The 13,887-nt window shown below is 38.2% G+C and overlaps 1 protein-coding gene across 4 annotated transcripts in view; it reads left to right on the forward strand.

Moving 5' to 3' along the window:
- Positions 1-13,887, forward strand: part of LOC109413960 (protein bric-a-brac 1-like) — a 572,283-nt gene that overhangs the window by 527,068 nt on the left and 31,328 nt on the right. For 3 of the 4 annotated variants that reach the window (XR_009998083.1, XM_062854100.1, XM_062854102.1), the window contains exon 3: positions 5,125-5,172. The exons of the other annotated variant lie outside the window; for it this stretch is intronic. Coding sequence is in view for 2 of the 3 variants with exons in the window: in XM_062854100.1 (XP_062710084.1) it covers positions 5,125-5,172 (48 nt within the window). In the remaining variant the exon portion in view is untranslated. The remainder of the gene's footprint in view (positions 1-5,124; positions 5,173-13,887) is intronic. 4 annotated transcript variants of the gene reach the window in all.

Below are 13,887 nucleotides of genomic sequence, written 5' to 3' on the forward strand. Positions count from 1 at the left end.
TTATATAACTAAAAATTCTAGATTCCTCCATAGTTTACAAGTGAACCATCCAGAAAATTATCCAAGAACACCTCTTCAAAATCTTCCATGAATTCCACAACGAATTCGTTTCACAAAATTGTTCACGAAATTCTTCTGGAAGTCCTCAAACGATTCTTTCAGAAAATATTTTATACATTGCTTCAGAAATTCCACTAAAGGATCGTCCTGAAATTCCTCCACTCCTGAAGCCAACTCTCAGAAAGCTCTTCTGGGATACTTTCAGAAAACCATCATAATCATTTAAAAAAATTCTTTGAGAAGATTTCTTCAATAAAATTTAAGTTTGAAATCCCTACAAGGATTTCTTTAGAAAACATTACAAAATTTGTTTCAGAATTTTTTCCATAATGTTTCATTGATTATTTAAGAAAATCCTCAAAATTTCCCTTCACGAAATCTTATGGGGATTCCTTTTGTTTGTTTTTTATTTCTTTTAGCGATTCCTCCATTAATTTACCCAACGATTCATTCCTCTCAAAATTTCTCCATTGATTGCTTCAGAAATATTTCGAGGAATAACTGTGGGTATTCCCTTAAGAATTTCTTCATAAATTCTTTTAAGTATTTTTACATGAAGTTTTCCATTGATTCCTTCTGGAGGCTCCACCAAGGGTTACTCTTGATTTTTTTACTAACGTTAGCAAATACATCAGGAGTTCGTTTGAAATGTATTTCAAAGATCCTTTCAGAAATTCTTTTAGCGTTTCCCTAACAAGTCCTCCTGGGATTTCTACATAAATTCGTACAGATTAGGCTGTCCAAAGATAATCGATGTTCGAAAAATCAGGAAAAAAATTTAAGATATAAATATTTGAATAATTTTTGTAGAACATTTCGATTTTCTAAAAAAAACATTAGGAGGCTCCGCCAGCACAGAATTCAACAAATTACCCTTTTTCACGAAAATTAAAAAAAAAAAATTTTCTAATATTTTTCAACTTCTGAACTTTTTCAATATTTTTCTGTGGACCTCTAAGCAATCTTGAGGGCTATTGGTTTTGAAATTATTGTGTTTGTATTGACGGCAGAACCTTTTTAGAGCTGATAAATGGACTTTTTTTTTGAGCATTTTTCATCAAAGCTTAAATATTTCTGAAAAATAATTCAAAATGCTGTATCTCTGGTAAATTTCAGACTTCAAACCACGCCTTGGAAAGTTGAGAACTTTCCACAGTTTTGTAAATTTAATTTTAAAGCTCTTGAAGCCATGTTTGAACAAGTCTAACCAATCAACTAGTAAAGCATTCATTTTTAATCTATTTTTTTTAATATACGAAAGGCCAATATACAGAGTTTTGCAAATATTTAGTCCAGTAGAAGCGTAATATCTCAGCTCCTAGGTAAGATATTTTCAATCATATCTTCGAAAAAATATGCATATGAATAGTACTATCGGACGAAACTTTCATGGTTGAAAATAAAAAATAGTACATATATTTTTCGAGCAAGTTTTGATGAATAATGCTTAACATAGTTCTTTTAACAGCTCAAAAAAGGTTCTGCTGCCAATATAAACACAATTTCCAAAACCCATACCCTTAAAGAATACCTAGGAGTACATAAAAAAAATATAAAATTTTTGAAAAAAATCAGAAACATAAACATTATAAGAAAAAAAATATGTGTTTGAAAATATTCAAGAAATTACCCTTTTTCAAAAATTTGTCCTGGCGGAACCTCTTTTCTATAAAATCGAAATGTTCTGCAAAAATGCTTCAAATGTGCATATCTTTCAGCAGCTGAGCACCTTAACTTTTCGAACATTGTGTTTTTTTTTTTTTTTTTGACAGTCTAATACAGGTTTTTCTCCTGGAACTCTTCTGGAGTTTTTCCGGCATTTCTCTAGAGATTCCATTGGAAATTCCCTCACGAATGTCTCCAGGAATTCATCCGGAAAATCCTACAGGAACTCATTCATTATTATTTTAACTGATTTCAAAAGGAATTCTTCCAGAGACTCTTGCAGAAATACATTACAGAGATTTGCTTCATGCATTTCCTCTATGACTTACCTCAACGCATTTTTTCCCAAAAAATGCCTCATTGTTGAAAGATTGCCCCAAGAACTTTTCCACGGATTCTTTAAGGAATTCATTCAGATAATTCTCCAGAAATGCTACCTAGGCATTTTTACAGGAATGTCGTTAGTTTATCCGAGTATTTCTCCAAATATTCCTGCAGGGATGCCTTTGAAAATGCGGAATCCACAAGGAAGTCGTTTAGAAAATCCTACAGGGGAATTCCATTGGAAATTCCTACAGGGGGATTCCATTGGAAATTCTTCCAAGGGTTCCTCCAGGAGCTCCTTAAAAATTTGCTTTGCAGAAGTTTCCATAATAATGAGGGCCCATATAGCCGAGGCGGTAAACGCACGGGTATTCAGCATGACCATGCTGAGGGTGACGGGTTCGATTCCCGGTCGGTCCAGGATCTTTTCGTAAAGGAAATTTCCTTGACTTCCTTGGGCATAGAGTATCTTCGTGCCTGCCACACGATATACACATGCAAAATGGTCATTGGCAGAGGAAGCTCTCAGTTAATAACTGTGGAAGTGCTCATAGAACACTAAGCTGAGAAGCAGGCTTTGTCCCAGTGAGGACGTTACGCCAAGAAGAGAGAGAGAGAATGTTTCCATAATGATTAATTTTAAATTTACTGCTGTGATTATATCCGAAATGACTACAGGGATTTTTTAAGTAGATTGAACATAAATTGCTGCATAAATATTGGAGGAATTTTTAAAGCAATCTTTCAAAGAGCTTCTTTAGGATTACTTGTATCTCTTGGATTCCTCTAGTATAAAAACCGGAAAAATTTCTAAAAAAAATCTTGGGTCAGGGTCTTTGAAGCAATTCCTGAAGTATACTCTAAAAAAAATAAACCCTGCAGGGATCCCTAGGGTTATTTTAAAAAAGATTTGGAAAAAGTCTTAAACAAATGGAAAACTTCGGGAGGAATTCTGGAAGTAATTACAAAAAATGAGAGCATTTTGGAAATTTTTTTAGAGAAGTTCTTTAAACATTTTCCTAAGGATTCATTTTTTTTTAATTCCCTGGAGGAACTTCTAAAGGAATCTGTGAAAAAAATCTGCAGGAATAATAAATACACTTCACCGTCTTCAGCCAGAGGCTGCACAGACTGAACATTACTAACAAGAGACAACGGACAACACACATAACACCCAGTGGCGCAATGGAAAATTTCCCGTTTGACGATGGAGCGGGAATCGAACCCGCACTCCGAGGCTTACGAAACGTATGAATGGCAGACAAGGGCTCTGGAGAAATTCTTGAATAATTATTCGAAGGCATATCTGGAGGATATCCTTAACGAATCCTCGAAAGAACTCTTGGAATACCTCAGGAGGAATTCTTAGAAAAATTTCTTGTACAGTTTATAAAGAGATTAATGGACAAAAACCCCTGTATCAGTTCCAGTAGTAGTGCACTGATGAAATATCTGAAGGATTTTTTTTTTTGATGAATCACTAGAATACCTGGAAGAAGTGATAATTTTCTGAAGGATCAAGAAAAAAAAATTGGAAATAAATTCTGCAAGAATTCCTGAAGAAAGATTTGAAAAAGTCCTAAAAGATCCCTCGAGGAATATCTGGAGGAACGTCTTCAAAAATCTCTCAATACTTGTCTGAAGGGAATTCTGGTGAAGGTATCCCTGGAAGAATCTCTGGAGTAATTCTAACAAGGCTTCCTTAAGAAATCATGGAAAATGTTCTAAACTTCGGAAGAAATCCCTAGAGCAGGTCCTGCAAAAATTTCTGCAGGAATCTCGGAAGGAATTTGTGTAAACAAAATCTTGAATCTAGAAATCTTGCTGGATTCTCTGGATGAGTTACTATAAAAACTTGTGAAGAAATGTCTGATTATGGAGGAAATCCGTGGTGTAGTTCCTGGAGCAATCTTTTGAGACATTTTTTGAGAAACTCCAGAATAACTCGGAAGGAAAATTCATGGAATAGTTCCTCAAAGAACCTGTCGTGGAATTATTGGAGAAACTTTCGAAATAAATGGTCTGGAAACCTAATTCGATATCCTGATCATTCCAACCCTCCCTGTAAATGATGACACCCATAAAGCGCATCAAACGGGATTCCCCCGAAAGTAGGTGACAAAAACCCCTGCAGCTACCCGGTGGTCAATCAGGTCGTAAATCTGCTTTTGGTGAGCAGTTCTCTCACTCTCGCTGTCCCTCCATTCTGGTGTGAAATGCAGCGCTTCATCAGCGGGAGCAAAAAAGAAGCTGATACGCACATTTCCCATTGCATTTTTATTGAATTGCATCGAATTGATGTAAACGACCCCGGCCGGCGCCGCTGCATGCGTTCAACAGGTGGTGGCGGTGGCGAGGGTGGCTTTGGTTGCGTTAACTTGGCGTCCAGCAAATCTGTGGCACTGTTGAATGCGTCCCGTGTGAACGTGTCGTTTTCTCCCTGCTTTTTTTTTGCTCGATGCGTGTCGATTGCATTTCCGGAGCATAAAATATGTGCGGCTTTTGGACGGTTGGCGTTCTCGTTCTGAGTTTATTTTTTTTTTTCGTGAGGGCTTGGTTTTTACGGGTTTATCGTTTTGCCGGAAGAGATACCGAACTAATTGGTAAGGATCAAGGGTAAACTTTGAAACTGCTTTGGCATTACCATACTTCCAGGGGTAAACTTTGGATTGTCCTTCCGGATCTTTTCTGGTGGAGTATTTTTATAGCATGCCGAAGAAGACGTATTTATTTAAATAAGTTGGGGTTCTTAGAGTTTTCATCATATTTTGATGTGTTTAGCAGAAAATCCATGCCTTCCAATTTGTTGGTATAATAGAAGATGGAAAAGATGTTGAGTCAATGGGCTGAATGTAGTTGAACCAAAGATTGATAATTTGATCATATAAAGTGGACATAATAAGACTATCTCTACCGGTGGGCCCTACACTATTAACGCAATAATGTGTCGTTAACCGGTTTCGATTCTGCAGTCCACCTATTTTCACACCAGTTTCTCGTATCAACCAAAATAATATACCGGTTATTCACAACAATTTATCGCTAACAAGTTTTATTCTCTACTTCACCTTACAGGCACGACACTATTGAAGGAAGCTGCCTGTACGCCACCCACCACCTACGGTAACTAACTTTTCCGTTTTCTTACACCTGCCATCGGTCGATACATTTTCCAATACACACCCAGTCTTTCCCAAAAACTCAAGCATCATCATCGTAAACTTTGTAAAATCGTGCCAATGTGCAATCGACAATGAAATTATGGTCGCCGGCGTCATCGTCGTAAAATAATTCAATAATCAAAAATGAATATTCTAAATATTGAATGCACCACTCGTACGCCCTATGCCGCGTGATCGAGTAGAACCGCTCCTAAAAGGTTCCACTTCCACCACCACCGACCGGTTCCCATCCAATCACATGTGTACACCAGCGCTCAATAAACTTGAACAACTTAATTAAAGTTTTTCTTTTCGCTCGAACCTGGTGGAAGCAGCAGCACACATTCGGTTGTGCGATTCAGCGAATTTCCCGCTACTACACTCAGAGGCACAACACAACATGTGTAAAGGTTTACACATTTACTTATAGTTCCTGCTGCGGATACAGGCAGGTAGCCCCCTGACCTGACTCACCTTTTTCCGGCTCATTCACAAAACAATCGATTTTCTTCGATTTGATCTGCTTACCCACCTACGGGGCACCTCATTTTCCGCGCCATCCCCCTCAATCCCAACAGAAACAAACCCGACCCGGCGTATAAGCATTACTTTTTCATAATTTCATTTACAACATGCACAAATTGCAGTTTCGCATGAGCCTTGGAAATTCGATTGCAACTGCTGACACCCACCGACCGACCGCGCATCCAGGACCCCCCGAAGCGTCCCAAGCAAGATCGTGATTTCACGTATGTGGAATTAAAACAAAAAATTGGTGTGCAGCATGTGCCCTGCTCACTGCATAGGGCACATACATTGTAGTAGATGTAGAGCTAGAAGTTGGTTGGTTGGTTGGCCCAAGTTCGTAGTACAATTTGAAAGTTTTCCGATTGTTGCCAACCAACTACCCTACTCTTGCACTACCTTATCTGTTTTAATTGTGTGTGGTTTGGTGCGGTGCATGCATTAGTGGTACTCGCGAGGTACAGGATTCGTTCGAATAATATGTCTTGTAAGGACCCTTTTGACCTAGAACTGATGTTTAGGTAATGGTGATATTTACCACAACAGCCTCTCTCGATAGTAAAATTAGAGTTGGTTACTCGAAGTGTCCTTCTTTTAGCGCCCTAATGCTGGCACACCCACATTGACTTCAGTATTGCTCCTTATGAACATTATTAGCATCTATGGGATTTTTTTTGGCGCTATATCGGTCTTCGGGTTTCTTTAAAAACAACCGGTTAGGTTAAAAGCCGACGTTTCAATACCATATACCCATCCCGTTTCTGAAAAAGTTTGTCGACGACCTCATTACCGCTCTCCCAATCGAAAAGATTGAACATGTGAAGAATTCTCTTAACGGGTTTAATCCACATATTCAATTCACGTGTGAAATTGAAGAGAATAATAAGCTTGCGTACCTTGACATGTTGCTTATACGCACAGAACAACAGACGATCACCACGGACTGGTACAAAAAGCCTGTTGCGTCGGGACGCATTTTGAATTATTTCTCGTTTCACCCACTCACACAAAAATTAAACACGGCCACCGGTTTCATTGGGAGAGTGTTTCGGCTGTCGACATGCAGATCAGAAAACGAGAAGAAGGATTTGGTAAGGGAGTATTTGCTCAACAATAACTATCCGAGTGCGTTGATAAATCGGCTTGTAAACCGATTTATCAACCGAAGCACCAATGTACCTAATGATAGTGGCAATACTAATCCTGAACCAAAAACATATCGATCTCTCCATCACGTTGATAACCTTACTCCGGCTCTTGCGAAAGTTATTAAAAGAAACTTTCCCAGCATCACACTAAGTTTCAAATGCGTCAAAACCAATAGGTTGTTGTTTTCCAAGCTAAAAGATAAGACGCCACAGTTGGAGCAACGGAATGTGATTTATCGCATCCCCTGCATTGACTGCGACGCTTCCTACATTGGCTTGACAACACAGCAACTAAAAAACCGCCTCTCTGGACACCGATCACTCATCAATCGGTATACAGAGCTGAAGTCTTCTGATCCACTCGAGGCGAATGAGAGGGAGGAAGAATTCAAAAAGACGGCTTTAATGGTACATGCGATTGAGAACGATCATCGTTTCGATCTGTCGAAAACAAAGATCGTAGAACAGGACAACCGGCTACAAGCGCTTCAAATACTCGAAATGTGTCACATCTTTTGTGACAACACAACGGTAAATTTCAGAACCGACACGAGCAATTTGAATGTAGTTTATTCGGGTTTCCTGCACTCAATCGCGGACGAAGGGCGATAATAGATAATATCTCACTCTCTATGTTTTATGTTCTCTGTTATCTCTCCTTGTCCGTTCCATATATGTTTTGATATCTCTCACTTGAAACATCTTGATTCATAATCGTTTGGATGTGCGCGGGTGAAAGCTGTGTAAGTTTGTGCTACGTTAAATGTTAGACCCATTCAAATGAATTTAGTCACTATGTCCGAATTTTTGTTTAAATATTGCAGTGTAATTTTGTCAGCCGTTCCAAAATCAATGTTCAAAAACCACTTGACATAGAAATAACTGTTTGGTGTTAGTAATTTGTATAATCTGTATGTTATATGTTAATAAGTGACTAAATGTGAAATTTGTAGTTTGCCCTGAGGATGAATGAATAAACATTCGAAACGTCGGCTTTTAACCTAACCGGTTGTTTTTAAAGAAACCCGAAGACCGATATAGCGCCAAAAAAATCCCATAAATTATCAAGACGGTCGAAAATCAACCAATAATTATTAGCATCGTTTAACTGCACGTTTTTGATGATCAAATTGAGATTTAAATTATGAAAAGAAATTCACGTTCTCCTGTGGGAATCAAACTCACGACTCCCAACTCGCTAGACGGGTGCTTCTTTCCTCCAAGCTACGTCCCCTGAAGGCACAGAACTTGACTCGATTTCACTAATGCACATGGTTTGTTCCTTTTCACAATCCAAATCTCCTTCGGATGGAATTAGATGAACATCTTCTTTTCATAAATCAAATCTCAATATGTTCATCAAACACGTGTTTCTGTTGCATGTATGCATGTCAGAAGCAGTCAAACTTTGTAATTTCCACTTGGCTTGGTTAGCCTAAGCAAAAATCGAGAAATTGACATTTGTAGGATTCTACCTACGGTCACATTACCGTAGTAAGGCCAGTAGTATACAGGGTCAAATATTTGACAAGGAAAGAACTCAAGAAACAACATCAGTTTGACACTAATGAAAATTCGATCGAGTCAAACAAGATGTTTGAGCATTGGTTTCTTTTTGGACAAATATTTGACCCTGTGTACTAACAGCTTAAGTCGTCTGAGGACCGACACGTCGAGAGTCGGACGGCGCTCTAATCTGCCCATATTCGCATAATTGACGTAAGCGCCACTGTGGTATTCAGCATACTTTTGACATTTTAGCAATGAATAATGGAAAGTTTAAGATTTTTCTTCCTTTTCTCGTTGACATCTAGCTAGTGATTAGATCTTGTGCTCTATCAAATAAAACTGGTCATAACTATGCAGATGTGATAGATATTAGCTTGTGCATGCTGACATTGTCAATGGTGGTTACGTCGACTATGCGATCATGGGCAGTAATTGGCATACACTCAATCCTCCATTTAGGTCGAATCCATTTAGGTAAAATCTATTTGGGTCCCTCCATTTAGATAACGTTACCTAAATGGAGTTTGACTGTGTACTTAGCAGTTGAAGTGTTTTAGATTACGGATAAGGTTGGTTTATGCCATCTTGCAGATGCTTCATCTCTCACCCAGCAACACACTCGTTCGTTGCTGCCAAGGTTGCGACCATTCATTTTCAAAGATTTCCATTCATTTGCTATTATCTCAGTTCAGAAGCATGCTATCGAAAAACAATGTATGGATGAATTTAACCTTGTAGTTTTATCTGAAAGTTTGCCGAATAACATTGAGGTCGCACACGCATACCAAAGTCGTGAGCGAGCTGTGAAGGCAACTCTCCACAGCGTGAATGTAATTTACATTCACCGCGTGGAGAGTTGCCTTCAGAGCTCGCTCATGACTTAGGTATACGTTTGCGACTCCTATGTTATTCGGCAAACTTTCAGATAAAACTACAAGGTTAAATTCATCCATACATTGTTTATCGATAGCATGCTTCTGAACTGAAATAATAGCAAATGAATGTAAATTTTTGCAAATGAATGGTCGCAACCTTGGTTTATGGGAATTAAGTTGCAAGTGGAGTTAATGGGAGTTCAGGGCGTGCTCAGGGGGGGGGGAGCAATGAGGTGGCATGAATAAAAGTCATGCTTGCACAGCCTAATGCAACTTTGTGCTGACAAGTGGTAAGTTCAATGTTTGCTTAAAATCTTGTGTATAGGTCATCAGATCTACAATCGTAAACAGGCTGGAAGTTCTTGAATCTCTTCTGAAACCCCCTGTAACGTTTAAGAAACGCTTTAAAGCGCCGCTGAAATCTCCCTGAAGCTTACTTAAGAGCGATGATCCAAATTGTATTTCAGAAACTGTAGGCCCCCTTAAACCCCCTCAAAATCCCCGGTAACACCCCTGAGACCCCCCGAAACCCCCGAAAATGCTCAAGTAACGCATCTGAAATTCACCAAAAATTCTCTGAAGCTTCCCCTCGGACCCCATGTAAAACACCTGAGACCTTCAGAAACCACCGAAAACGCCTACGTAACGCCTTCGTAACGCCTCTGAAACTCGCCAAAAATCATCTGATGCTTTCTGAAATACCTTCGAAATCTCCCTAAAACCCCCTCGGACCTCATGTAACGCACCTGAGACCCTCAGAAACCACTGAAAAGGCCTACATAACGCCTCTTCGCCAAAAATCATCTGAAGCTATCTGAAAGGCCCTCAAAATCCCCCTAAAACCCCCTCGGACCCCATATAACGCAACTGAGACCCTTTGAAACTCCTCGAAAATACCCCTGAAGCTCCCCCCCCCTGGTGCAACACCGACACCCCCCCCCCTCTCCTAAAACTCCCATGAAATCCCTCTGAAACCCGCATGCCCCCGTTTAATCCCCCTAAAACTCCCTCAGACCCCATGTAACCACCGAAAACGTCTACGAAGCGCCTTCGTAACGCCTCTGAAAGTCGCCAAGAATTCCACCAACTCGTTTAAATCCAGGTCACTCGCCTTTCTTCAACTTCTTTGCAATCTTCAAATCCATTTAGGTAATGAATCCATTTATGTAGGTAACAATTCTATTCAGGCTGTCCCAATTCGTTACCTAAATGCAGGCTTTGGTGTACCAATAATTCATCGGATAGGCAGTGCCCGAAGCTCACCACAATTTTCGAAAATAATTCCTCTCTGGCTCTGGCATTCATGCACATTGCACACAACAGAGACGAGTAGATGATCATCTAAACCCATCCAAAGGAGATTTGGATTGTGAAAAGGAACAAACCCTGTGCATTAGTGGAATCGAGTGCAGTTCTGTGCTTTCAGTGGACGGAGATGGTCAAGTGGCTCCGTCCGTAGCTTGGAGGAAAGAAGCGCCCGTCTAGCGAATTGGGAGTTGTGGGTTTGATTCCCACCGGAGCTCGTGATTCAATTATTTTTATGATTCAAAGCTCAATTTGTTTAAAACGTGTTTCTGTTGCTTGTATGAATGTCAGAAGCAATCAAACGTTATAATTTCCACTTGACTTGGTTAGCCTAAGCGAAAATCGAGAAATTGACATTACTAGCATGTTTTTTTACTAATCTTGATGAAACTCTTTTAGTAAATAGATAAAAAAAACACAGTCAAGTGAAACTAATTTCTATCAAGGGCATATTTTTGTAGAAGTAGCCTGTAATGAGTATAAGTGTTTTCTCATCATAAGAAAACAAGTTCAATATTGTCTGGGAACACCTGGGAGCATAATATTTCACTTTTTAATCCATTTCCATTCAATCTTTCCATTGAATCTTAGAACTGTGTTTTAATACTGAGACAAGGCAACATCCGATTGTTATAAGCAGCCGATCATTGATGATCAGTCGTGAAATTTATCAGTTCCTTTCTCAAAACTATGTTATGATATCTAAAGCAAATAGCAAAGTAATGTGACAAACTTTTTGCTTTTAAATTTTTGATTTGTTAACCACCTTTCAAGAAAAAAAAACTAAGCTCATCAGCAGAGATGTCAGGTATACAGATTTTTCTGTATTATACAGATTTTTGACCTTCTATACAAACAAGATACAGAGTACAGAAAAATACAGATTTTTTAATTGTGATTTCTCCAGAAAGCATAAAATGTGAAGTTATTATCAATAAATTTAATGAAAACTTCATAAATTGCTGCTTTAAAGAATTCATAAAAATTTGTAAGTTTTAAACGTATTTTAGAAAAATAAATACCAGTAAAAATTGACAACCGTCTAAAAGTAGCACATTTTTTATTTTTTTTATTGAAATCTAGGACATTTGGTGACTGCTATACCCTCAAATGCGACGATACAGAAAAATCTGTATTGATACAGATTTTTGATAAAATAATCTGGCATCTCTGCTCATCAGCTCAAAAGAATTGCACGGAATTTTTACAGAAATTTTCGGTATCGTGGGAATGTCCCATCTAGAACTCGTAAAAATTCCAGGAGTCGCTGGAGATATTTCTGAATTAATCTGTATACTTCTGGAGAAATCTCACAAAAAAAATTCTTTCGTAATTTCTAAATGAATTTCTGAAGAAATCCTTTAATGATTCCCTGAAGGAATTTACGAAGTAATCACTGATCACACTCCTGTAGAAATTCATTGAAGAATGCCTGGAGAAATATCTATTGGAATCCAAAGGAAATTCCCGAAGAAATCAAAAGAGGATCTGAGAATATTCATAGAGGAATGCCTGAAACAAACTTCTGATATACCTGGTGGGATTTCCAATTTAATCTCTTCAATTTTTTGTTTTGGAAATATTCATGGAAAAATTGATCATAGAATCGCTGAACATCTGGTGAAAGAAATGGATAAACATCTGTAAATTTGGAAATTTTAAATGTAATCCATGAAATCCCTGGAGAAATTCCTGGAGGAGTTCGTGATATAACTCCTGGAGGAATCCTTAGAAGATTTTCTGAAGAAACCGCTAGAAGAGGGATTAATTGGAAATATATTTGAAAAAAAAAAAATTGAAGAAATTCAGAAACTTCTGAAGAAATCCCTTGAAGATTTTGTAAACAAACCCCTAGAGGATTTTCTGAACGAAATCATAGAAATTTTTCTCAAAGAATCCTTGGAAGAAATTTGTAAAGAAGGAATTCCTTAAGAAAAAATCCCATGAAGAATTCCTGAAGTAACAACAGGTTAAATTTCTTTCGGTGTAAGATATATTGAAGGAATGTCCTCTAACCATAGCCGTGCGGTTTGGGTCACCATCAAGCTCATAATCGCACCATGTTCCTGATCTGGCCGATTCCCTGTTTCCACTGGTGCATGCTTTGTGTGCAGTTTCATTCAGTCTGTACAGCCGCTGGGTGAAGACGGTGTCCACGTCTATTTTTGGGTTCCTTCAAAGCTAGTTTTGAAAAAAATTATGGAAGATTTTCTAAAGGAATTTTTGAAGAAGTTTTTGGAGGAGATTTTGAAGCAATCTTTGGAGATTTTCTAGACAAACTTATGATGAAAACTTTGGAGATACTTCTGAAGGAATTATGAACTACAGATTTTTCTGAAGGATTCGCTGAAATAATATGTGAAGGAATCCGTGGAGATTTTACTCAAGAATCCTTGAAAGAATCCATGCATGGATTTCTGTGCAAGTCCATGGAATTCTACCAAGTATTTGTTTCGAAATATTAAAAAGTTAAACTCTTGTCTGCATTTCTTCGGAAGATCTTCTCAGAATTCATCCAAGATTCCAAAAATTATTCTAGAAAAATAACTCATTAGAAAAACTAATGGTTTTCCTAGATTTACTGGAGGAACTTCTACAGGATTTTTTATAGGCACAGCTAGAAACTCAAGAAGAAATTCTCAGAAGAACACAAAGAAAAATTTCTGAACAAACGCCTTAAGAAGTGAGTCTCCTAAGTATCTACTAGAGAAGGACTTTTTACGAATTTTCCAGAGAAATTATTGTAAAAACTCTTGAAAAAAATCCTTAGGAACTCCTCCAAGAATTTCTGAATGGACTCTTAGAGAAAAATCTCAAGCTACTTTTAGGGATACTCCAGAAGGAAAACCAGCAGGAGTCCCTGAAGGGCGATCTAGGCATGAAGTCAGACAATAATATCTACATGACTATCGGGGATACATTAACTACTGGAGGAGTTACTCAAATTAAATCTGGGTCAATCTTTCGAAAAACTCCTGAAGAAATCCATGCAGGAACTGAATAATTCCTAGCTAAAATGTTGGAGGAATTTATAAAGCAACTCCTGGAGCAAGCCTCGATGGAACTCCTGAAAAAACTACCGAAATAATTCCTGAAAAAAATCCTGCAGCAACTTCTAAATGAACACTTGTAAAAATTTTTGAATAAACTCCTGAAGAAAATTCTATTAAAAAGCTCTTGGTGCCATTCCTGAAGAAATTCTCGAAGAATCCCTTAAGGAATTGGAGTAATTTTTAAAAGGAACTCCTTGATGAAGTTACGACTACTTCATAGAATTCGTGGAAGAACGGAAATTGTCCATAAGTCTAAACAACA

The sequence above is a fragment of the Aedes albopictus genome, chromosome 2, assembly GCF_035046485.1.
Source record: "Aedes albopictus strain Foshan chromosome 2, AalbF5, whole genome shotgun sequence".
In the NCBI taxonomy this organism is placed as follows: domain Eukaryota; kingdom Metazoa; phylum Arthropoda; class Insecta; order Diptera; family Culicidae; genus Aedes; species Aedes albopictus.